General features: G+C 59.6%; 1 protein-coding gene across 1 annotated transcript; it reads right to left on the minus strand.

Moving 5' to 3' along the window:
* Window positions 1–3469: 3469 nt before the first annotated feature.
* CDC42BPG (CDC42 binding protein kinase gamma) lies at window positions 3470–23766 on the minus strand. The gene is made up of 37 exons (XM_017893272.1): window positions 23582–23766; window positions 20998–21089; window positions 20834–20917; window positions 19753–19848; window positions 19324–19472; window positions 18704–18797; window positions 18251–18451; window positions 17872–18120; window positions 17308–17387; window positions 16138–16235; window positions 15963–16043; window positions 15652–15755; window positions 15371–15550; window positions 15014–15103; window positions 14751–14872; window positions 14598–14670; window positions 14300–14406; window positions 14102–14216; window positions 13682–13830; window positions 13519–13607; window positions 13191–13243; window positions 13004–13102; window positions 12866–12925; window positions 12497–12602; window positions 12077–12210; window positions 11855–11994; window positions 11679–11760; window positions 10768–10984; window positions 9470–9532; window positions 8747–9346; window positions 6991–7088; window positions 6833–6917; window positions 6584–6704; window positions 6353–6470; window positions 5971–6094; window positions 5770–5855; window positions 3470–3812 (listed from the first exon to the last, which is right to left on the minus strand). The coding sequence occupies exons 1-37, from the start codon at window positions 23739–23741 to the stop codon at window positions 3756–3758; spliced, it is 4656 nt and encodes a 1551-aa protein (XP_017748761.1). The 5' UTR covers window positions 23742–23766; the 3' UTR covers window positions 3470–3755.
* Window positions 23767–24339: the final 573 nt, after the last annotated feature.

Below are 24339 nucleotides of genomic sequence, written 5' to 3' on the forward strand. Positions count from 1 at the left end.
TTTAGGACCGCGGCTCCGGATGCCTCCTTCCCGAGATACTCAGGGATTGGTCCTTCCCTTCAGGCCGACCAGGCAGGAAGCGAGTCCGCAGTGCCTTCTGGGAAATGTAGTCCAGGGGCACTACCTGCAGACTCAGGGTGGCAGGTCGCCGACTTTCTGCCGGTTTTGCTGTCACGGGTCGGTCGGCAAGTTATGAGGAAAAAGATCAAGTTGCTTGAGCCAGAACAATTTTAAATAAAACGATGTGAGGAAAACAGATACTTTTAAACACTTCCAGAGAGTAAATGTGTTCAACCGCTTTAGCTGGGTATCAGTGTCTGTTAACAAATATATATGGGCCGGGTGCGGTGGCTCATGCCTGTAATCCCAGCACTTAGAGAGGCCGAGGCGGGAGAATCACGAGGTCAGGAGATCGAGACCATCCTGGCTAACACGGTGAAACCCCGTCTGTACTAAATATATATATATATATATATATAAAATTAGCCGGGCGTGGTGGAGGGCGCCTGTATACAGTCCCAGCTACTCGGAAGGCTGAGGCAGGAGAATGGCGTGAACACGGGAGGCAAAGCTTGAAGTGAACCGAGATCGTGCCACTGCACTCCAGCCTGGGTGACAGTGTGAGACTCTGACTCAAAAAAAAAAAAAAGAAAAAACGAAAAACAAAGACGTCTACTCTGTGTCGAGCACTCCTTTACCACTTCTGCCCTCGACATAATCTAACACGTGCTAAGAGTAGCTTTTGTTTGTTTGTTCTGAGACACAGTCTTTCTCTTTCGCCCAGGCTGGAGTGCAATGGCTTCGTCTTGGCTCACTGCAGCCTCGACTTCACGGGCTCAAGCGATTCTCCTGCCTCAGCCTCTTCAGGCACACTTCAGGTGCACGCCATCACACCTGGCTAATTTTTCTGTGTTTAGGAGAGACGGGGTTTTGCCATGTTGGCCAGGCTGGTCTCGAACTCTTGACCTCAGGTGATCCGCCCACTTCAGCCTCCCAAAGTGCTGGGCTTACAGGCATGAGCCACCGCGGCCAGCCCGCTCTACGTTTTGTTTGTTTTTGTTAGCATTAACACTTTCTAGACAGAGGCTCTCGAAGGAGGCACTGTTGACGCTTGAGGCCGGGTCATTCTCTGTGACTGCAGCTGTCCTGTGCGTTGTAGGATGATGAGCAGCATCTGTGGTTTCTGCCTACTGGATGCCACCAGTTCAGCTCCCACAGTGGGGACAACTAAAAATGTCTCCAGACGTCGCCAAATGTCCCCTGGGATAGAACCACTTTTTTTTTTTTTTTTTTTTTTTTTTTTTTTTGAGACGGAGTCTGCTGTGTCGCCCAGCCTGGAGTGCAGTGGCTGGATCTCAGCTCACTGCAAGCTCCGCCTCCCGGGTTTACGCCATTCTCCTGCCTTAGCCTCCCGAGCAGCTGGGACTACAGGCGCCCGCCACCACGCCCGGCTAGTTTTTTGTATTTTTTAGTAGAGACGGGGTTTCACCGTATTAGCCAGGATGGTCTCGATCTCCTGACCTCATGATCTGCCTGTCTCGGCCTCCCAAAGTGCTGGGATTACAGGCGTGAGCCACCGCACCCGGCAAGAACCACTATTCTAACGTACGATATGACCACTTTGTTTCTCTAAGACTGTTGCCCAGGCTGATGTGCAGCAGTGCAATCATGGTTCACTTCAGCTTTGACCTCCTGGGCTCAAGGCAGTCCTCCCACTTCAGCCTCCCAAATGCTGGGATTACAGGCACGAGTCACCATGCCCGGCCTGATTTACTTATTGTTTGTCCCCTACCACTGGAAGATAAGCTCTACAGGACAGGAAATGTGTCTGTCGTGTTCACTGATGTGTACCCTGGGCCTAGAATAGTGTCTGGCACATAATAGGTGTTCAACAAATATTTGCTAAAGAAATACATGCATGCAAAGCAGTAGGGTTTATTTTATTTTATTTATTTTATTTTTGAGATGGAGTTTCACTCTTGTTGCCCAGGCTGGAGTGCAATGGCGCAATCTTGGCTCACTGCAGCCTCCGCCTCCCAGGTTCAAGTAATTATCCTGCCTCAGCCTTCCAAGTAGCTGGGATTACAGGTGCCCACCATGATGCCCGGCTAATTTTTGTATTTTTAGTAGAGATGGGGTTTCACCATGTTGGCCAGGCTGGTCTCAAACTCCCGACCTCAGGTGATCCACCTGCCTAGGCCTCCCAAAGTGCTGGGATTACAGGCTTGAGCCACCGCGCCCAGCCAGTTCACTAAATTCTTGGGGTCTCTGGCTGCTGGTTGATTTTGGACAAAGTGAGGCAGGAGATGGGAGGGAGTGAGGTGGAGGAATTTATTTCCTAGGCTGCCTTTCAGCTCAGCCATGGTCAAGTTCTACCAAAAGCCAGAGCTCCTGTCGAGTAGCACCACTGCCTCTTCCTGCCTGGGTGGTCTGGGGTTCCTAACAGCTCCTCTCTGCTGTCCAGGCCCTGGGGCACTGCCATTCATTGGTGTGTTCCCTTAGCACTGTGCATGCTTCTGTAAACTGTCCCTTCGTTAGTAAAGTCACTTCATCTACCCCATTTGAATGTCACCTGATTTGCGAAAATGCAGGGAAGACAATCTGGTCTGTAACTGTCTGTGACATCTTCACTGTTCCCTCCATTCCTAATCACCCACCTTCTGAACCCCAAGAGGACAGATCCAGGCAAGGAGGCCAGCAGCTTACAAAGCTGTCTTTATTGGTTTCTTGCTGCCTCACAGAGCATCAGGGTCTGTCCCTCCTGGGAATGTGGCATTTGAGGAGATAAATACTTATTTTGCCCCCCACATTTCAGTCGGGGGAGGTTTAATAAAAATAGTAATATAATAACAATATAATGACTGTGATCAATAGTAAAATGCCCCCTAGGTTCCCCTAATACACAACTGGTTGAAGCTTCGAGAAAAAGGGCCCCATTTCTGGGAAGGGCTAGAGTGTGCCAGGAGACCCTCCAGTGGCCCCCACTGGGTACCCATCTCCCACCAAAAAGCCCTTATAAATACCCTCCCCATCCCGTCCCTGTCCAGGATTCTCTTCCTCGATGGGAGGATTGGCCCACCGCATCCCTCCCCAGAGAAAGGACCCTTTGTTCACCAGACTACCTCTCTCTTCCACCCCTCTTTTTGTCCCTCTCCCCTCTTCCTCTACACGGCTTCCACCTCCTTCCAATTCCTATCACCTCCTCCTCCACTTCCTTCCTCCTATCCTGTCTCTCACCTCCTTTGCCTACATCCTTTCTCTCCTTCTCTGTCTTCCCTTCCTCTGGATCATAGTCTGTTTTTCTCACCCAGATACTGAGCAGAGACCGGGACATGCCCCATCTTGTCTCAGCTGGGAGTCAGACAGTCCACAGATAAGACCCCCAACCTGTTCCCAGAGACCCAGTCCCTCTCCATCCCTCATCCCAACTCTTACAAGCCTCTGGGGGCTTGGCACTGGACACAAGAGCTTTGGCACAATCACCCCTGGACACCAGGACAAAAGGAGCCATTCTATTCCCAATGGCTTAGAAAGGCTGGGGCTGGGAACAGAGAGGTAAGGCAGGGAATCAGGACTGGGAGTCAGGACCCCCAAGTCCTGGGAAACCAGGCAAGCCTTCCAGTCATTGCCCAGCCCGGGCCCTCCCTGAGTCCGAATTTCCATGTCCCGGACCAGCCGGAGTATGGCATTCCTCAGGTTCTTCGCTCCCTCATGTCTTTCTGCCCTGGGATTGGGGTGGGCCCTAACAGAGGGCATCAAGGAGAGCTCTCCAATTCAGGGGATAGGGGGAGGCTTCGGGGCCGTTCTGAGACCTGCAGGAGAAAGAAAAGGAAGTCGGGGGGTAGGATCAGGGAGGACTCTTCCCTCACAGGGCCAGTGGCTCCTGGAGGCCCCCTTAGGACCCATCACCCACTGTATCAGGGCCCCTGGAGGAAGCCAGATGGGAGGTGGGGAGTGGAGGTGGTAAAAGGGTCACTGGAAGAACCTGGAGAACTCCTACTTAACCTTGAATGGACTCAAAGTCCATTTTTTTTTTTTTCTGAGACAGAGTTGTGCTCTGTCGCCTAGGCTGGAGTGCAGTAGTGGCATGATCTTGGCTCACTGCAACCTCTCCCTCCCAGGTTCAAGTGATTCTCCTGCCTCTGCCTCCCAAGTAGCTGGGATGACAGGCATGCAGGCATGCACCACCATGCCTGGCTAATTTTTCTTTTGTTTGCTTTTTTTTTTTTTGAGACGGAGTCTCACTCTCACCCAGGATGGAGTGCAGTGGCATGATCTCGGCTCACTGCAACCTCCGCCTCCCAGGTTCAAGCAATTCTCCTGCCTCAGCCCCCCAAGTAGCTGGGATTACAGGCATGCGCCACCAGGCCCAGCTAATTTCTGTATTTTTAGTAGAGACAGGGTTTCACCATGTTGGCCATGCTGGTCTCGAACTCTTGACCTCAAGTGATCCGCCCGCCTTGGCCTCCCAAAGTGTTGCGATTACAGTGGTGAGCCACCGTGCCCAGCCTCAAAGTCCCGTTGTTCATTCACTCCATTCTTCCTTTAGTCAATACACATGCTTTACTCTGGGCAGAAGAATGAAGCCTGACCCCCACCACCAAGGAGCCCACAGTCAAGGGAGGAGAACAGGCCCCAGAAGAAACCCACGGCACAGCAGGAGCTGCAAGGATGGTGTGGAGGGAGCGGGGTGGCAAAGGTGGCACCAGCCCCAGGGAGGCAATGACTACCTGACCAAGCGGCCAGGAAGGCTCCTTTGAAGATGGTCCTGGTGGGTCACCTGGAGGGCAGTCTGGTGTTGGTGAAGGTGAAGATAGGTGCAAGGCATTCAAAACAGAGGGGACTGCAGGGGCGAGAGCCTGCAGGCATGGAAGAACATGGCAAGTCCCAGGGTTCCGCGTGGCCTGGTGTGACAGGAGTGGGTGGACGTGTGTGCTAGAGACAGTCAGTAAATGTGTATGCTGGATGTGTGGCTGCAGGGGGAATGGGAACCTCCCCAGCTTCTTAGGTTTTCCCCTGTCCTCATTCAGAATGGATTGCTCCCTCCTCTGACCCCCCAACTCCCTGCTGTGGACTGGGCCTCTGTTAAGAATCCTAAGAGTGGCTGGGCGCGGTGGCTCACGCCAGTAATCCCAACACTTTGGGAGGCCAAGGCAGGTGGATCACTTGAGGTCAGGAGTCTGCCCAACATGGTGAAACTCCACCTCTACTTCAAATACAAGAATTAGCTGGACATGGTGATGCATGCCTGTAATACCAGCTACTTGGGAGGCTGAGGTAGGAGAATCGCTCGAACCTGGGAGGTAGGGGTTGCAGTGACCAAGACTGTGCCACTGCACTCTAGCCTGGGTGAAAGAGTGAGACTCCGTCTGGAAAAAAAAAAAAAAAAAGAAAAAAAAGAATCCCAAGAGCTCCCCTTCTGTGGCACCTTCCCCATGCCAGGTGCTATGCTGAGCCCTTCGCAGGTATTATCAGCTCATCCAGGCCTCCCAGGAACCACGTCATTTTACAGGTGAGATAAGATTAGGGAGGTTGGGCACTTTGCCCAGAGCCACACAGCTGGAACAGTCAGAGCCAAGATTCCCACCTAAGCTGGCCTGCCTCCAGGATCCTGCTGGTGCCCACTGGTGGGGTGAGACAGGTAAGAAAATCGAGGGCAGGGATGGGCTCAGCTTGTTCCCTAGCCTAGGTCCCTGAGCAAGGCCTAGCACAAAACAGAAATGTCTGACGTTTGAATAGGGGACGGACAAGCCTCCCGGACCCGCTCACCTGCATTAGGGAGGTTGCAGGGCTCAGCGATCCCTGGGGGCAGGACACAGACTCGCTGGACAGGGATGTCCAAGGTTTCTTCTTCACTGCTCCAGCAGCAGATGAGGAGACAAAAATACCAAGATCAGATTTGAGGGATCCAAAGGGGGTGTAAACTTGGGGTGGGAGGTAGCACACTGGAGGCTGAGGGGCTGTCCTTACTGGGGTCTGCGTCTCCACCGAGGCCTTCGCTGCCCATGGAGGCTGGGCGCCGCAACGCCTCGGAGAAGCTGTGGGGCCGCTGTGGGCCGGAGCCGCGAGAAACTCGGCCCTTCTCTTCCAGAGCCTGTTGGTTGACAGTGCGGAGGGGCTGGAACCAGGAAGCACACGGAGGCCAAGAGGCCCAAGGCACAACAGACCAGGACAAATGAATGCCACTGGGCCCCCAGCCTGGATGTACTTAAGTCCCGGGTAGCAGAAGGGTAAGTCCCAGGCCTCGAGGCCCAGGTAATTACAGAGGCCTGTGATTGGCTAGAGCTCACCAGAGGCCGGTGATTGGCTCAGCCTCACCAGAGTAGCTTGTGATTGGCTCCAGAGGACTAACCCGGGACGTGTCCCTGGCGCCGGGCCGCCCGTTGGCAGGGCCCATGTGTACCAGGTGGTTGAAGTTGGTAGGCGGTGAGATGAGCTTGGAGCGCACAAAGGGGTCCTTCAGCATCTCCCTGCGGGAGGAGAAGGCGTAGGGAGTTGGTGGCGAAGCTCCACCCTCCCTTCGCCCCGCCCACAAGCGGAGGAGGCCCCGCCCAGCCTCAACCCCCGCGTCGTGCACGCGCACCTGCGCTGCTGCTTCTGCTGCTCCTCCGACACGCGGAAAAAAAAGCGGCGCTTGCTCTTGGTGCGGAACAGCTGGCGCCGGGTGTTGTCGGTGAGGTCCGGGATGTCGAACTCGTCCTTCTCTGTGGGAGAAGCGGAGAACTGGTCTGTGCTCACACGTTCCTGGGGCCCAGTCAGCTGGTGTTCAGGGCCACACAGCCACACGTGCGCACTGGTGAACGCACACACTCGTACACGCGAACTCCCTCACCTGCCAGCTGGTTCCTGAGGTAGGTCAGGCGGACCTTCTCGGTGCCATAGAGGAACAGGGAGCCCTCTGGATTGAGGGGCCGCACCTGAGGCAGCAGGCACAGAGGTCAGGCCACGCCCCACCCCTGGTGCTGCCCCAGGGCTCTGGCGGACCCTCACCTTCTTGAGCGGCACGGTCTGCACCCATTCTGCCCTCCTCACGTCAAACACATCGATGGAGTTCTCGCTGAACACTGTCAGGTAGGGGGCCGCGTACCCTGCGGGCACGCCATGCACCTCTGAGCTGTTTCCCCCTCTGTTTCACAGGGAACACCTTGTCCCCTGCCACAGCACAGTAACTACCACACCCCACGCTAAGGTCCTTCCTCGGAAGACTCCCTGTCGCCCCGCCCAGCCTCCACATCAAATCAGAGATAACCCTGGACCACTCACCACATGCCTGGCTCAGTTCTAAACACCACATGCTTTTCCTCCCTTAATTTTCTAACAACTCCGAGCAGGTACTATTGTTATAACCCCCAATTTCCAGAGGAGGGAATGGAACCCCTGGAGCCATGTGATGGTCAAGGTCAGGTAACCCAGCTGGTCCTGAGAGCTGCGATTTGGCCCTGGGCAGCTTGGGTGGTATGCAGCACCCAACCCGCAGGCCCCACCCCAAAGAGCCATTGCTCACAAAGGACACTCTGCCCCTCTTTTCCAGCCCTTACCCATCATGCTAGTTATTTGTGCATGCACCAGACTGCCCCACCGCCTCATTCATTCACTCACTCACTCACTATTCCACCCATTCCTCCAAACCCGTCGCCCCTGGAGTGTGCCAGCCCGGGCTGGGTGCTTGATGTGGATGAGGAAACCAGCCCCGGCCCATTCTGTGGGACCCCAGTGCACCAAGCCAGTCATGAAGTGGAGGTGACGAGAGCCACGACACAGGTCTGGATGGAGAGGCAGTGGGACAAAGAGAAGGAAAGGACCAATGATGGGGAGGCAGGGCGGGGAGCATGAAGGCAATGGTGACCACAGCAATCGCAGTGGCCATCTTTGGAGCGCCTACCAGCTCCAGGCCCTGAGCTGACACTGGGGCTGGACCTAGTTAAGAGTTTGCCAGGTACAGGCCAGGGTTGGTGGCTCACACCTGTAATCCCAGCACTTTGGGAGGCTGGGCAGGATTGCTTGAGTCCAGGAGTTTGAGACTCCCAGCCTGGGCAATATGGCGAAACTCCGCCTCTACGAAAAAATACAAAAATTAGGCCGGGCGCAGTGGCTCACGCCTGTAATCCCAGCACCTTGGGAGGCCAAGGCAGGCGGATCACGAGGTCAGGAGTTCGAGACCAGCCTCGCCAACATGGTGAAACCCTGTCTCCACTAAAAATACAAAAATTAGCTGGGTGTGGTGGCATGTGCCTGTAGTCCCAGGTACCAGGGAGGCTGAGGCAGGAGAATTGCCTGAACCTGGGAAGTGGAGACTGCAGTGAGCCAAGATCACACCACTGCACTCCAGCATGGTGACAGAGTAAGACTCCTCTGTCTCAAACAAAACAAAAATTAGCCAGACGTGGTGGCACACACCTGTGCCCCCAGTTACTCGGGAGGTTGAGGTGGGAGGATCACTTGACCCCAGGAGGTGGAGGTGGCAGTGAGTCGAGATTGTGCCACTGTACTCCAGCCTGGTGACAGAGGGAGACCCTCTCTCAAAAGAAAAAAAAAAAAGTTTGCTGGATACAAACGAAAGGAGAGCGGCCCAGGCAGGAGAGGACCATGAGCTCAGCATGGAAAAGGAAGGTCCCCTGCAAGCCACGGAGGCCAGGACAGGGTGTTGTTGGGCTGGAGGATGCAAACTGGCACCAAAGGCCTCCAATGCCAGGCTCATGAGTTGAGGCGGGACCTTGTCTGCACCCACACACTGAAGGTGCCTTACCCCAGCCCATGGGCGCTGCTGGCCACAAGAGCTCGTGGCCACGAGACTTGCGGCCTGTGCCATCCACGTAGATGCCAGCAGTGGTGAAGAGTAGCAGGAACTCACTGAGGCTAAGCTCCACGGCACCCAGTGCCTCACCCAGGCCCCCGCGGGATGGTGGCAGCTCCTCAGGCACCAAACCGGCCCCCAGCGCCAATGGCGCAGCCTCGTTGAGCAGCGGGTAGAGCGCAAAGCCACCGGCAGCGCCCACACATAGCCGGTCGCCCAGCAGCTCCAGGCTCTGCACAGTGGCGGGTGCCTGCAGCTCACGGATACGGCGCTGCCAGGGCCCAGGGCCCGGGCCCAGCTGGTAGCAGAGCACCTGGCGCTTGACGGCTACACAGAGCACCGGGGTGCGGGCCTGCAGGATGCTTCCAGCTGCCAGTGCCTGGCAGCCTCGAGACTCGGGGATCTTGGCACCTGCTACCTCTATGTTCTCCAGCTCCGCCAGGGCAAAGAGACGCACACTGGGGCCGCGGCCACACAGCACAACCAGCAGGCCTGCGCTGGGGCTCAAGGCCAGCTGCTGCACGCGCCGGCACTCCCCCACCTGGAAGATGTCTGCAGGGTTGGCGAGGGGAGAGTATCACTGGCAGGTCGTTGAAAAGTGACCCGTCCCCATCCTCCTCGGCCTGCTGGGGCTGCCCCTGCCCACGCCCACCCTAGCCCAGCCTCGATGGGTACCGTTGCTGTGCAGATGGATGACAAAGAGCCCCTCCTCGGTGCCAAGTGCAAGTCGATCCTGGTCTGGTAGAGGGAGGGAGAGGGTCAGAGGTCAGAAGCCCACTCAATGACACGGAGATTGTGCAGTCCACCTGCCTTGCTGTGCATGTTTCTCTTGAGGAAATGGGGGTGGCAATAATCCTGCTATCCCTGCCTCACTGACCCTTCTCTCCCAGTCTGGACAGGCTCTTTCAGAGGGGTTGGGGTAAGGCCCATCATCTTGAGCTGTGCGATTTCAGGTAAGTCATGTCACCTCTCAGAGCCTTGGTTTCCTCTTATGTAAACTGGGGACAACGATGGTACTTTCTCAGAGTGGCTCTGAGGAAGCGAGGAAGCGGGGAGGGTTCAGCAGATCCCCTTGCTCAAAAAATCCCCTCCCCTCTGGTTCCCGACTGCTCCAGGGACCCACACAACCTCTCCTGTGGCTCCTGCCCTGAGAGCAGGTGCTGGCTCAGGGCCTCAGCTGCCGGGAGACGCCGAGGAGCTCCGTTTCATGCCTCTTTCCCAGCCTCAGTTACAGAAGAGCCCTGCTGAGCCCCAGATTCAAGGCTAAGCACGAGTGAAGCTCTTGGCAGCTCCACCCAGGAGATGTTATGAGGCTCTGCGTGTTCTACAGCAGTCCCCCAGTGCCCTAGCTTGTAGTGAGACAGCCAGGACTGAACCCTCATTTCTCTCTTTCTAAAGCCTTTGTTCCAGCTGGGCATGGTGGCCCATGCCTGTAATCCCAACACCTTGGGAGGCCAAGGCAGGTGGATCACCTGAGGTCAGGAGTTCGAGACCAGCCTGGCCAACATTGTGAAACCCCGTCTCTACTAAAAATACAAAAAGTAGCCAGGCAAGGGGGCACATGCCTATAATCCCAGTTACTCTGGAGGCTGAGACAGGAGAATTGCTTGAATACGGGAGGCGGAGGTTGCAGTGAGCTGAGATTGCACTGCTGCACTCCAGCCTGGGCAACAGAGCGAGACTGTCTCAAAAAAAAAAAAAAAAAGCCTTTGTTCCTTCCGCTTCCACTCCCTTGAGATTCTTTTGGAAAAAGCAGAAACTGAGGCACAGCGAAATGGAGTGGGGATAAGCCAGGCCCCCTACCTGGGGGCCCAGCCATGCACACAGGAGGCTGGAGCACATAGGTAGTGCAAGGCAGTCTGTGTCTCGTGGCTGCAGGGAATGGGCAGTGGCGGTGGCCCTTGGGACTGTTCCTAGACACCAGCACTCCTGCAGGCCTGGACTGCTCCCTCCAGTCCCCTCCACCAGCTCACCGAGGATGGCAGCACAGAGCGTGTGGGGCAGCAGCGGCAGCCCATTGTCATAGGCCTCCTTGAGTGTGTACACGGGCCGGAGTCTTGGCCGTGCGTCCAGCAGCAGCCGCTGCAGCTCACCCAGCACCTGCAGCCAGCGCTCCCGCTCCCCCTTGCTCTCCGCCAGCAGCAGCACAGTGCACGTGGTGGGCGGCACTGCCAACTGGGAGGTTGTCACCTGTGGGCAAGGACCCAAGCTGAAGGGCTGTGGGCCAGAGCCATCTGTCCTCCCTCCCTTCCTGCCTCCAGCAGCCGCTGTGCCCTGGGGGCCTAGCGTGCACTGTCAGCAGCAGGGAGTAGGCCGGACAGGCATACAGACAACTCCAGAGCCCTGCGACCAGCGCCATAATGGGGCAAGGACAGGCCTAGTGGGAACAGAGGGCCCCAAACTCGGGCCAGGAGGTGAAGGATGACTTCCCAGGAGACCAGACATTTCTGCTGGAGCCTGAGGGACGACTAACTAACCAGCAATAGTCAAGTTTAGGAGCTGGGCGCCAGTGCAGGGCCAGCAATTCCGTGCAAAGACAGACGTGAAGGACCGAGAATGTGGTACACACAGGCACGGGGCACCCTCAGAACTGGAGAGAGCAAGGTGTGGCCAGAGCAGAGAGAGGTGCCAGGGAGAGGGCTGGGGAGGCCTGCAGGGCCAGATCCTTGGGGCCTCAAGGGCTAGGTCAGGAGCACCCCGCAGACGATGGGAAGCCACAGTGGATCCGAAATGAGGTAAGACCCGGCCAGGTGCTCTCGTGGAAAGCATGTTGTGGTTGTGGGCTGGCCCAAGAGGGCAGTATGGAGTGGGCGGACAGTGGCCAGAGTGGGAACAGCAATGGGGAGGTGGATGGTGGCTGCTCCATCTCATCCCAGGCACTCACCCTAAAGATGCGTGGCAAGTCCCTGGATTGGGCATGGATGACATCAGAGGCCAGAACGGGAGTAGCCGAGAACTGGGGGTCCCTGGGAGGTTCACAGAACAGGTCAGAGGTCTCCCTGTCCCTGACTGCCCACCTCACCACTAGTCCCTTACCCCATGCCACTACCTAGCACCCACCTCAGATCCAGGACCTGCAGGAGGGCCCCGCTGGGCGGGCTGAGCCTCGGGTCAGGGGCGTCAAACAGCAGCAGGCGTGAGTCACTCAGGGCAGCAAACACCCGCTGCCAGCCCCGCCGGACGCCTGAGGGCCGCGGCACCTAGCGGAAAGGCAAGCATAGGAGGGCTGCAGGGGCCCTCAGCCCCCCATGCCCGTCTTCCCCTCCCTCGGCCCCCACTCACCGACAGGAAGCCCTCATAGGCAGTGCCTGTGCCTGTTTCGGGGTGTACTCCCAGGGCTGTGCGGAGGAGGTCAGGGGGCACGGGGCAGGGTGGGGCCTGTGGGGCACAGGTTGTGTGACAAAAGTAGCCGCAGGCTGTGGGGAAAGTGGAGAAGGTGGATGAGGTGAGGCTGGGAGGGGACAGCCCCAAACCAGGACTGGGGCATGTCCAGAGCCAGCTTCCCTGAAGCCACAGTGGCACCGGAACTGTCCCTAATTCCTCATCGAGTGAGAAAAGGAACAGAGCTAAGCATAGGAAATTTGACCAGCAGGTGCCAGTGACCCTGGGATGGGAGAAACAGCCTGGGTGTGCCAGGGTCACACACCTGGGACCGTGGCTGGAGCATAGTGGGTGGGTGTGCGGTGGGGTGGGGATTCTCACCATCACAACCCAGGCCCTGGCGGCCCAGGCCCAGCATCAGCGAGGTACAGCGGAGACACTTGGTCGGGGATGGGAAGCTCCGGGGGCGCAGCGTGTGTGAGCCGGGCTGGGGAGGGGGACAGCCATTACCCAAGGCCTTCCAGGACCCCATGCCCCATCCCTGAGGGGTCAGGCGAGACAAAGGGCTGAGCCAGGTGGCAGTGACCTCCAAGTCCCAGCCAATCTATGGCAGCAGGCAAGCTCATTACTACCACCTCCACCCCAATTGTGCCTGCTGACTACAATGCACGTGGAGTGTCCCCTCAGGGCCCATTCAGCCTGGCAGAACTGCTTGGTGCCCCCACCCCGCTTGCCCCTCTGGGCACTGACCTTAGCAGGAAGACCTTCTGTAGAGGCTGTGTTGGCAGTGGGCGCTCTGGGGAACACAGCCTGCAGGAGGGCGAGGGAGCAAGTGAGATGGGCAGGGGCGGGGCCCAGCCCCCCTACTAGGGACCCACCTGTCCTCACCCCCATGCGCAAGCTGCGTCGGCTCTCTGGCCTCAGCTCTGGCTCCCCTCCATGCCTTGTGGCCTCTCCTGAGATGCCAGGGTCCTTGACAGAATCCTTCTGGGGATGGGAGAGAGAGAAGCAAAGTCAAGGTCCCTGTGCCTCTCCCAGGACTCCTCCCCAACAAGCCCCTCAGCCTGGTCCTTACCTCTGAGCTCCGGAAGGACAGGAAGGGAATCAGGGAGTTTGAGGGCTTGGTGTCTGCAAAAAGAGGGTAGGTCACTGGCCTGAGGAACTAGGGGCCAGGAGGGGCCTCAGTTCCCACCTCAGTAAAATGGGAAATGACCACAGGCGTGGGGCAGGGCTGGGCAGAGCAGGCACTCAAGAAGTGCTGGTCACAGATGATGGAGTAAGTGGCAGAGTCCAGGAACAGACTCCTGTCTCCACCACCCTGCCAGGCCATCGTGGAGCCCCCTTGGCAAACGGGAGGCCATGGGGTAGCCTGGCTCCGGGGCAAGCAGTCGGCAGCCACTCACCCCCTGGCCCTCGGGCTTGCAGCTCCTCCCGCAGCATGGCGAGCTCCTGCTGCAGGGCCTGGCTCTGCTTCTCGGCCTCCTGCAGACGGCTGGGGAGAACGGCAAGGGCTCGCCACCAGCCTCTGTGCGGGCCCTGGCCCCCAGCGCCTGCCCCTAGCCTCACCGCTCAGCCTGCAGCTGGGCCTCCTGCACCTGCGTCAGCCGCTCCTGCAGGCCCTGCTTGGCACGGATCTCAGCCTCCAGCGCTGACTGCAGCTCCAGCCTAGCCGAGGCCTCCATCTTCTGCAGTCGCCGCGCCTTCCACTGGTGGTCCTGGTGGTCATGGAGCACCCGTATAAGATGGTTTCTAGGCCTGGCTGCCTCAGGGACCCCCTCCTACCAGAGCATCCTGCTACCCATGCCACCCGGCCAGGCTCAAAGCTCCAGTTCAGCCACTGACCCACTGCGAGGTCAGGGAAGCCACTATTTCTCGTGAGCTCAGTGTCCCCACCTCCAGTAGTGACCCTCAGTAGCAGGCATCCTGAGGCTCACGGAGGTCAGTGACTTGCCCAAGCCAGCCCCCAAGGGCATCTCTGGGGCTCACCAGTGGCCGGGCAGGGAGCGTCTGGGTGCCCACGTTCCTCAACGACTCCAGCTCCTCTGCCATCTTGGTGGCCAGGGCCTGCAGGTAGCCTCTTGAGACCTTCTCATCGTTCACCCTGATTGGGAAGGGGCTCAGGGTCATGGGCTGGGCCCTCAGTCTCGCCTGCATTCCCCACCCCGACCCACCCCCGGCACCCACCAGCTGAGGATGTCGGCGAGCTGGGCCTCCCAGTTGCTCTCCGTCTCCCGTCGCTCACCCTCCAGCCGCTGCTTGCTCTCCTGCTCCTGGGCCAGCTCTGCTTCCAGCTGGGGCCGGCCAGAGGAAAGGTCAGCCCCAGGCCCCAGCGGTCCTGAGACTGCTGTCTCCCTGTAGGTACCGGAGCACCCCAAGCCCCATCCATGTCCACCCTGCTCACTGGCTACAGCTTGCCCACCTGCCCACTGGCTCCCCATTGCCTTGTCCATCTGTCATGCCCTCCGTCCGTCCCCCTGCTCACCCGCTCCTGCTCCCGGCTCAGCCTCCGGTTTTCCTCCTGCAGCTGGCACAGAGCCTCCTCCTTACCACTCGGCCTGGGGAGGAGAAGGCCAAGGCCATGACTCCCTGCCCAGGCCGGGTCCGGCCCCTCCCTGCCCCCAGCTGCCTGGCTCACCTGTGGCTGTGGGCCTGCTCCAGCTGCTCTCGCAGGGCGGCCACCTCCTTCCTCAGTTGGGCCTCCTGAGGCCCACCCTCGGGGGGTCCCATCCCGTTGGTCTCAGAGGCTGTGTGGATGGTCTTGGGGACATGGAGGGGGTCAGGGCAGACACCCAAGATGCCATAGCCCACCCGCCCGGGACACAGGCCTGGCCCTGAGGCTCTGAGTGGGGTCAGGCTGGTGGGGAAGCGCCTCTTGCCAAGGGAGGAGGACTTGACTACCTTGGCCCGGGAAGACTCCTCAAGGCGTTGCTCCCACTGTCCCTGCAGCTGCATCACCTGCCGGCTCAGGGAGGACACCTGGGCCTCCAGCTGTGAGGGGTGCAGAGGCAGGCCAGTGCCAACTCTGCCCTTGGCAGCCCCTCTGACCACCTTGCCACGAACTCCAGACTCTGCCAGCCACAGTGGACGTGAGGAGGCATGGACTCCTAGATTGCCCCGTCCCAGCCACTGTCCCCTGGGCCCAGCCTCTGCCAGCTACAACTGGGGGGCAGCATCTCCCACCAAACTCCCCATGCTCCCTCCAGCCACACCGGGGGCAGGGCCCAGATGCTGTCCCTTCCCACCCTGGTCACCCACCTCCCTCTGGGCAGCCCGGGCTTCCTCCAGCTGGGAGCTCAGGGCCTGGGTCTGGAGAGCTGTGGCCGCCTCTCTCTCCTGGGCCTCCTGCAGCCTCTGAAGCAGCTCCTCCTGCCGCCCCTGGGCCCTGCAGAGCTCCTGCTCCTGAGCCTGCAGCCCTGCCCGACCCTCGACCAGCTCCTAAGGAGACAGGGGAGGGAGCGGGGAAGGACAAGGCCCAGAGTCAGGCATGAACCACCCACGGAGCCCTGGGCCACTCACCCACCTCACCCAACCCTCACCTGGTGAAGCCGGTCAAGCTCCTGCCGCAGGTCACTGTCCTGACCTGGGCTACCAGGTGTGGGCCCATCCAGCTGGGACAAGGAGGCCTTGTCCCTCAGCATCTCTGCCGGGAAGAGTCACTGAGACCTCAAGTGCTGACGGCCCCGGCCTCTCAGCCCGGGAGCAAGTCTCCTTGGCTTGTTTTCCATACACAGGTTCAGAGAGTGCAAAATGCTCCCCCAGGATCATACAACGTGTCCAGGGCAGGGGCAGGGGCAGGATCTGAGCCCAGGTGGGACTCAGCCCTAGTGGGGGTGGGTGGAAGGGATACCTGACAGCCTCTCCTGTAGAGTCTGCACTTCCTTCCGTAGCTGCTCCAGCTCCCGATGGTCAGTGGGGGCATGCAGGGCCTCTGGAGGGGACGTGGTACCCACAGGTGAGTCCACTCGCGCAGTAGCAGCCCCTAGGGCCAGCACACCCAGGCCCGGCCCAGCCGCTCCCTGTACCTTGGTGCTTCCTGCTCAGCTCCACCTTCTCCTGCTCCAGACACCGCAGCTTCTGCTCCAGAGCAGCCCAGGCCTCAGAGCTGCTCTCAGGACTGTGACTGCGGGGGACAGGGGCCATGCATGTCTGTAGAAACCTCACCCCACAGAGTCTCCTTCATCCTCCCGGATCGAATCACTCATTCATTGTCAAACAGCCAGAACAGACCCTGCCCTCGGGAGACCCCAGGCTGGTTCCATGGGTGGCAGCCCAGGGCGGCGGCTTCGGGGCACAGGCTCCCAGTCCCCAGGCCCAGGTTTAAGCCCTCGTCCTGGCCCTTACAAGCTGTGTCACTTCGAACCCAATGTATTTTAGCCTCAGTTTCCCCAGGGGAAGATGGTGGTGACAAGGCCTCTCCCAAGGGCTGTCGAGGATAGGATGTGGTGACGGTGGCCCGGCTGGCCCCGAGGAGTGGGGGTCGGACCCATTTCCTTCCACCTCAGAGCACACTGCACCAAGACCTCACTGAGATCTCAGGCCAGCCCCTTGAATGGGGGTAGGTGGAGATCATCCCATCCATTTTTTTCTGTTTTTTCTTTTTGTGACAGCGTCGCTCTGTCACCCAGGCTGGAGTGCAATGGCGCGATCTCAGCTCACTGCAACCTCCGCCTCCCAGGTTCAAGTGATTCTCCCTGCTTCAGCCTCCCAAGTAACCGGGATTACAGGCGCCCGCCACCACACCCAGCTAATTTTTGTATTTTTAGTAGAGACGGGGTTTCACTATGTTGGCCAGTCTGGTCTCAAACACCTGACCTCAGGTGATCCACCTGCCTCGGCCTCCCAAAGTGCTGAGATTACAGCCACCGTGCCTGGTCCCTCCCACCCATTTTACAGAGCCACAGATGAGGCCCCGGAGCAGTAGTGGCCTTTGAACCCTACACCTCTGGCTCCAGGTGCAGCGTACCCTCGCCCTTCGTAGAAGGCACTGTAAGAGCCATGTGCAGTCACGGGGCCCAGCGGGACCTGTGTGTGGCTTCACCAGGACCCTGAGGATGAGGGCTAGAGCACCTGCCATGTGCAGGCACTGGGGAGCCCTTCTGCCCTCCTTCCCAGGGCCCCAGTGGGCTACATGCCCAATGTGCTAGGTCAGGCAACCCTGAGCCTCCCACCAGGTGTGTGAGGACTAGCCTCACCTGCCCGAGGTGTAGGTGAAGCCCACAAATGGCAAGTGGTGGCCGGAGAAGGCCCCATGGGAGGGCGGTGGCAGGGTCCCCTGCAGAGGGAGAGGGAAGGAGAATCAGAGTCCACAGGCCGAGGCCCAAGGCCCCAGGAGCCCCCTAGGACCAGGTGCAACCTCCTCCTGCTCAGGTGGGAACTCGGTGGGGTAACACGGCCCAACCCAACAGACCCCCAGCTCCCATAAGTCTCCTAGGAGCTGCTGGGAGTTTTCTTCCTTATATGGATTCTAATTAATAGGATGATGCCTATGGTCAGACGGCCTTCCCTTGACACAGCCCACCTCAGTGCAGGCGAGCATGGGGATCCTGTGGGAGATGCTGCCCCACCCCAGTTTGGCTGGAAAAGGCTGGGCCAGGGGACGGCGGCTGGAATGGGTCAGTCTGGGAGTCCATAAATCATAAGCCCTGGTGTCTGAAAGCCTCATCCCCAGCCCACCCCAGGGGACTTCAGAGGGAGGGTTCCCCCAGCCAGCAAGAGGGTAAGGCAGCTCCCCTCCTGCAGTAGCCTTTGCCACTCACTGGATGGTTGAGGGTGTCATCATCCACGTCAAAGTTGGAGGTGTCCATGGGCCCCCGCAGCTCAGGAATATAGGGGGCCATGCTGCTCGCCAGCCGCTCCCAGTCCACGCCTTCGAAGAAAGGATGGTTCCGGAAGTCGTCCAGCCCACCACAGCCCAGCCGCTCTTCCTGGCGACACAGCAACTGGCGGATCAGGTCTTGGGCGCTGGCTGGCACGTCAGGCATGTCCGGGGGGAACTGCAGGTGGTCCTGTGGGTCAGGGGAGGGGGCAGGCTGGGTCAAGTGTCCAGGAACCCAGCCTCACCTGCAGGCATTTCCAACCACACAGACTCGGGGGTCCCACTGCCCCCTCTGGAAGCTCAGAGCCTGGTGTCCAGACCTCGTGGTTCATGATCTTGCCGTAGGTTTCCACCAAGGACTCAGCATAGAAGGGCGTCTCCCCAAAGAGCAGTTCATAGGCGCAGACTCCAAGTGACCACCAGTCACACTGTGGGCCATAGTGGCCCTTGCCCTCCTCCATGGCCTGCAGGATCTCAGGGGAGATATAGTCCGGCGTCCCTACTGCCACTGATGAATCCACCTGTGGGTGGTGGTAGTGGTGAAGCCATGAGGACAGCTTCGGGCTTGGCTGGGGGGCTGGAGCTGCTAGCCCCTTGCGATGGCCCTGTCACCCCTACGCCGCCAGGCTGAACTGCTGCCCACCTGGGGCCTGGGCCTCACCCACCTTCCCTGGGGAGCCTGATGCCTCTGCACTAGGCCTGGGGCCTCCCATTTTTCTGAGAGCTTGGCCTGCCTGGTATCCCCTGCTCCCATTCTGGAGCAGGGTCCTTACCATGCCATTGGTGTTGAGACGCAGGCAGGAGCCGAAGTCAGCCAGGCGAATGTGCCCGTTCACATCCAGCAGGACATTGTCTGGCTTGACGTCCCTGGGGGATGGCAGGCAGGGAGAGTGAAGGGCTTGACCTGTGTGTAAGTGGCCATTTAGGTACATGCCCAGGTGCACACGCACAGTGTGTGCCAGCACCAGCTCACACACATTCCTGTGTGTAGGTGCTCATGTGATGAGCAACGTGTGTGTGTGTAGATGATCCCACAGGCCAGGAGGAGGAAGACGGCTAGACTGTAGAAAGGATGTGTGGGGACAACCCTTGGAGGTGGCAGAGTGTGCTGTGGGGGATGCAGGAGTCAGACTTCCCCAGTGCAGACCACAGCTTGGCCGCCCATGAGCCGAGTCACCTTGAGACAGGTGTTTCCCTGTGCTAAGCTCTGACCCCCTCAACTGTAGGCCGGGGACAGTAGCAGCCCCTGCCACAGAGGGCTCTTTGATTCCAAGGAAGCACTCGGATGAGGCACACAGCAAAGCGCCTGGCACGTGGTGAGTGCTCAGCCAACATCAGCTGTCCCCAGCACAGCTGGCAGGGGTTGGGCAGGGCAGTGGGGTTGGGGCCCCACCTGTGGATATAACCCAGCTGATGCAGTGAGTGGATGGCCAGCACCATCTCAGCCAGGTAGAACTGGGCCAGCTCAGGCGGGAGACGGTCCTCAAACCGGCTCAGCAGCGTCAGGAGGTCCCCGCCGGCATAGTAGTCCATCACAAGGTACTGGAGGTGGGGGACAAGAATCAAACCTGGGGGAAGGGTGCACCCAGCCACTTCACTGCTGTCCCACAGGGCTCTGGGAAGGCAGGGCTGCATCTCCCAGCAGCTCTGGGCTGGCCAGTTCCCAGCCAGGGCTCAGGCAGGAGGCACCAAGCCCAGGAGATGGTGGGAAGTGGGAGTCTCTTGGTCCCAAGAGGGGTCTTTGGGCCCAGTGCCCATGGCCCCAAGGGCCCTCTCCTGTGTCCCTAGGATGCTCCCCTCTAGCCCCGCCAAGTATCCTCACCAGGTACTCCTCGTCTTGGAAGGCATAGTGCAGAGTGGTCACCCAACGGCTGTCCCCTTTCACGAGCACATCCCGCTCCTCCCGGAAACATGCTGTCTGCAGCAGGTTTGGGAAAGTAAGGGGTGGGGTGGGATCAGAACCCAGGATGTCCCCCTTCCCAGCTCAGGGGATGGAGAAAGACTCTGTGAGTCTGGGAGCTTGGATGGAGGTCATAGCTCTACTGTCCCGTCTGGCTGCGACTGAGCCCAAGCCCACGCTCTATGGCTCTGGGCCTCAGCATGACCATATGGAAAATGGGAATGACTCTGGTTGCTTTCAAAAGGGTTTATTAGGCCTGTAATCCCAGCACTTTGGGAGGCCAAGGCAGGCAGATCACTTGAGATCAAGAGTTGGAGACCAGCCTGGCCAACATGGTGAAAAACCATCTCTATTAAAAATACAAAATCTTAGCTGGGCGTCGTGGCACACGCCTGTAATCCCTGCTACTTGGGAGGCTGAGGCAGGAGAATCCCTTGAACCCAGGAGGTGGAGGTTGCAGTGAGCCGAGATCACGCCACTGCATTCCAGCCTGGGTGACAGAGTGAGACTCCGTCTTAAAAAAAAGTTTATTGTAGGCTGGGCATGGTGGTTCACGCCTGTAATCCCAGCACTTTGGAAGGCCGAGGCAGAAGGATCACCTGAGTTCAGCAGTTCGAGACCAGCCTGTCCAACATAGCAAACCCTCATCTCTACTAAAAATACAAAAATTAGCCGGGTGTGGTGGCAGGTGCCTGTAGTCCCAGCTACTTGGGAGGCTGAGGCAGGAGAATTCCTTTAAATGGGAGGCTGAAGTTGCAGTGAGCCACTGCACTCCAGCCTAGTGGACACAGCGAGACTCCGTCTCAAGAAAAAAAAAAATTTAAAAATTAAATAAAGGATTTATTGTGAGAAAGATAACAAATCAGTGGCTGCTGAGGGTAGCACCCTTTGCCCGGTCTGCAGCCTTGCCCACCCCCCGCCATGCCCCACAGGCCCTGGCAGCATACGCCTCCCCCACACCCATTTGTAGGGTGCCCAAGGGCCCCCCAGACTCCACACTGACCTCAGCCCTCTTCAGCATCTCCCACTTGTGCAGCATTTTCATGGCAAAAATCTGCCCAGTGTCCCTCTGCCTCACCACGGCGACCTAAGGCCACAGGGAGGACCGGGGTGAGCCCAGCCTGGTGTGAACACCTCCTCCCCACCTACCCCGGGGCCTTTGCTCACCTCCCCAAAGGCTCCTCGGCCGATCACCTTCAAGATCTCAAAGTCATCTCTCTGCAGACGCAGTTCTTTCACCTTTGATACGAAGGGGCTGGCTGAGGGGACATAGGGCAGGATTCAGAGTGCATGCAGGGAGGGCTCCATTCCCCATCTCACCTTGGGCAAGCCAGGAGCTGCCACTCCTGTGAGCCCAGGCAGGGATGACCTCCCCAGGGACAGCCTCAGGCCAAGAGGTTGGCAGGAGCTGGTGCTCCTTTGGCCACGATCAGGAAGTGCGGAAGGTCAGAGGCCGGGCTCAGCTGACTGCCTGGTTCCTGGACCTCCATGGACCCCTGGCCCCAGACTCTAGGCAGACTCCATCCCAGGGGCTGATGGGACTTGTAGTCCTGTCCAGTCTGCGGTCTGACTCTGCTTGGCCAGGTCACCCTGGGGACCATGGGGACACCATTCCTACCCCGGCTCGCAGTTCTTGGCCCCCTCACAGATTCAGGCCAGGGCCTGTCTTGGGAAACTGGACGGGTGACATTCCTCATCCCGAGAGAGGCTTCTCTCCCATTCAGGAGCTGTGGGCCTGGGTCCGGGGACCCTGTAGGCACAGAGGTACCTGGCTGGGGGTGAGGCCTGCAGCCCCTAGGGCAGGGAGGACAGGCTCTATGCTTCCCACGTGGGGCCCCTCAGTCTGGAGGCATGGATGCCAGTCTGCCAAGGTGCCCACGAGATTCACAAATAGGACCAAGATGCCCTTCCCTGGTGCCAGCACTAGCCCCTGAAGGCGTGAGTGCTCAGGATGCCTCCAGGCCTGATTGGCTCTCTCATTCCAAGTCCTGCCTCCCTGTCTGGACGAGGCTTTTGTCTGGTCAAGAACGTCCTCTTTCCTCACATCCCAGATACCTCCAGGAGGGGCAACTTCAGTCACTCCCAGACCCTTTCCAGACTCGGATGAGCCACAGGTTTTGGGAAGGAATTGGGTCTTAGGGAGGCAGGAGTGATCAGTCAGGATGGAGGGCAGCTGTAGTCTGGCGCCCTGCCTCAGTTTCCCCCTGCCAGGAGGTAAACTCCCTGCCAGCTGGGCGGGTCTGTGGGTGGGACAGAGAGCTGCTCCACAGGTTTATCAGGCAGAAGCCCGCAGCGGGGGCGGGGTGGAAACCTCATTACAGAAATGCATTGTCTCTTTCCCAGGTCTGTGTGTGGAGCTGGGGAGGAGCAGCCCCAGGCCTCCCTGTGGGAGTTGAAGCCAGCACCATAGGGACCCACCCGCCAGACAAGGGCCAAAGCCCAGGCCCACAGGCAGGAGGATCCAGGCCCCTGGACAGGCCGCCTAATCCTCTGGCCTCCCACAGGGCAAGGGGGCTCCGGGCAGGAGCAGGGACAAGTAGAGACAAGCAGGAGAGGAATGAGTCACGGCCCTTTGAGTTACCTCGGGAGATTGTCAACAGACGGCCCCCATGCCGGGGTCCCAGGCAGAGGCGCTGGAGGCAGTCAGGGAGGAGCACACGTGTGTGCAAACACACACACGTGTGTGGGTGTCATGGGGGGGGTGACAACAACACAGGCAGACACGCATGGCATGAAGGCATCCCAGGGAGACAGGCACAGAGGCAGAGGCCTTCTGACTGCCTTGCTCTGGGTGGAAGGGTTGGGGCTAGGGGACAACTCCCTGGCACATCTGGGTGGCAGCATCCCCTTTTCCCCAGGCCTTGTGCCTGCCCAGAGCTCAGGAGCGCCAGGAACGCTAGTTGCCCACTGGGCAAACACCTGCCTCACCCCGCCCTGGCCAGGCCCCATGCCTTTTCCCCATGGCCCGGCAGGGTGTGACCAGGGAACCCTCCAGCTGGCGCCAGTGCCCACAGTGGGTTCAGGGTCACCCCGGGCCAGCCACTCCCAATGACTCAGATGAGTGTACCAGGAAAGGTACAGACCCATCTCCAGCCAGGCCCCCCTCCCGGGCCCTGGGACCACAGCCCCCAGGGAGCTTGGCCAGCAGCCTGAGTCCCAGGCTGCAGTGGTCCTCTGTACGCAGGGAAGCTGGGGGTGTGTGTGTCTGGTTGGGGGGGAAGGGTCTGCAAGTGGTGCGATACCGTACATACAGATCTGTGTGTTCTGCAGTTCCAGTGCGGTCGAGGGGTGGTCTATCAGCGCTCCTCTGGGTCTCTCCGTGAGCTGTGTGTCTCAATGCATCCGAGAGGAATGAGAAACAGACAGCTAGTGTGTCAGTGGGTGACATGCATGAGGGTCTGTGTGTGTCCTGCGTCAGGTGTGGCCTGTGAGCAGGGAATTCTGTACGAGACTCTAGGCGGTGTACTGGGTACATGCGTCTGCGGTCAACACCTGGGCACAAGTTCGTGTGTGCGTGCATGTGTCGGGGTCTCTGAGAGGGAAGGAGCGTGTGTGAGAACTGGAGTGACAGTGAGGTGTACAGGCAAGTGTGCGGGCCGCGGGGGTCCGGTGGTACGCGTCAGGGCCACTGCAGGGAGACTGCGAGGGAAGCCCGTGGGGGTGCGGGTCCCTGCGGGAGAGTCTGCGGGTGCGGGGGTCTCGGCGCGATATCCCTAGGCCCGCCCCCGCTGCGTGCCGCCCCGCCACTCACCCCAGCTTAAGAACTGCGCCACGCTGCGCTCCCGCCGTAGGGGGCCGCTGCTGAGCTCGTGGTGCAGCGCCAGCAGCAGATCTAGAAGGCCGTCGAGCCCCGAGCCGCCGCCGGCCTCGCCCCGCGCCAGCCGCTCCAGCGCGCGCAGCCGCGCCTCCATGGCTGCGGCCGGAGCCTCGCTCCTCGGCTAGAGTCGGGCCGCCCGCATGCCCACCCGTCGGGCCGTCCGTCCGCCAACCGTCTGAGGCTCTGTCCGCGCGTCCTCCCCCCGACTCTCCCGCCCTCCCCGCTGTCACCTTCCTCCGCCGCCGCCAGCGCGCCCTCACCTGGGCGCCGCGCCCCGCCCCCAGACGGACGGGCAGGTGCGCGCCGGCCAATGGAGCCGCGGCTGGAGGTGAAGGTAGGGGCGGAGGCGCGCTGGGGCTGGCCCAACTCCCGGCCAGGAAGTGCGGGGGCGGGCCGCGGAGAGCAACTGACTTCTGCGAGGGGCGCGGTATTGGTTCCGCGGGGTCGGAAAGACCTCCCAGGTACCCGCGCGGCCCCAAACCCAGCCCTACCTGGGCCCTCGCTGGGCCCTGACCCAGGAGGCGCGGAGCACTACAACTTCTCTCGCCCCCTGGGCCGCAGCCGCCTTGCCCTTGGCTGAGGGAGAGGGGCTAGGGACGCCCGCGGCCCCGGAGCCGGATGGGAATTGTAGTTCGCGCTCTCCAGGGTTTGCCCGCGCTTGGCACCCATCGCCCACCCCCCCCAAAAAAATT

The sequence above is a fragment of the Rhinopithecus bieti genome, unplaced genomic scaffold, assembly GCF_001698545.2.
Source record: "Rhinopithecus bieti isolate Rb0 unplaced genomic scaffold, ASM169854v2 scaffold_1017, whole genome shotgun sequence".
In the NCBI taxonomy this organism is placed as follows: domain Eukaryota; kingdom Metazoa; phylum Chordata; class Mammalia; order Primates; family Cercopithecidae; genus Rhinopithecus; species Rhinopithecus bieti.

Bases quoted from the DNA above. Each gene is read 5' to 3' on its own strand.
- CDC42BPG (XM_017893272.1), bottom strand. From the start codon at position 23,741: ATGGAGGCGCGGCTGCGCGCGCTGGAGCGGCTGGCGCGGGGCGAGGCC. The intron at 11,995-12,076 runs GTGAGTGGGGGC...CCTTTCCGCTAG, and splicing joins CCTATGAGGGCTTCCTGTCG to GTGCCGCGGCCCTCAGGCGT. The intron at 6,705-6,832 runs GTGAGGGAGTTC...CTTCTCCCACAG, and splicing joins CCTCAGGAACCAGCTGGCAG to AGAAGGACGAGTTCGACATC.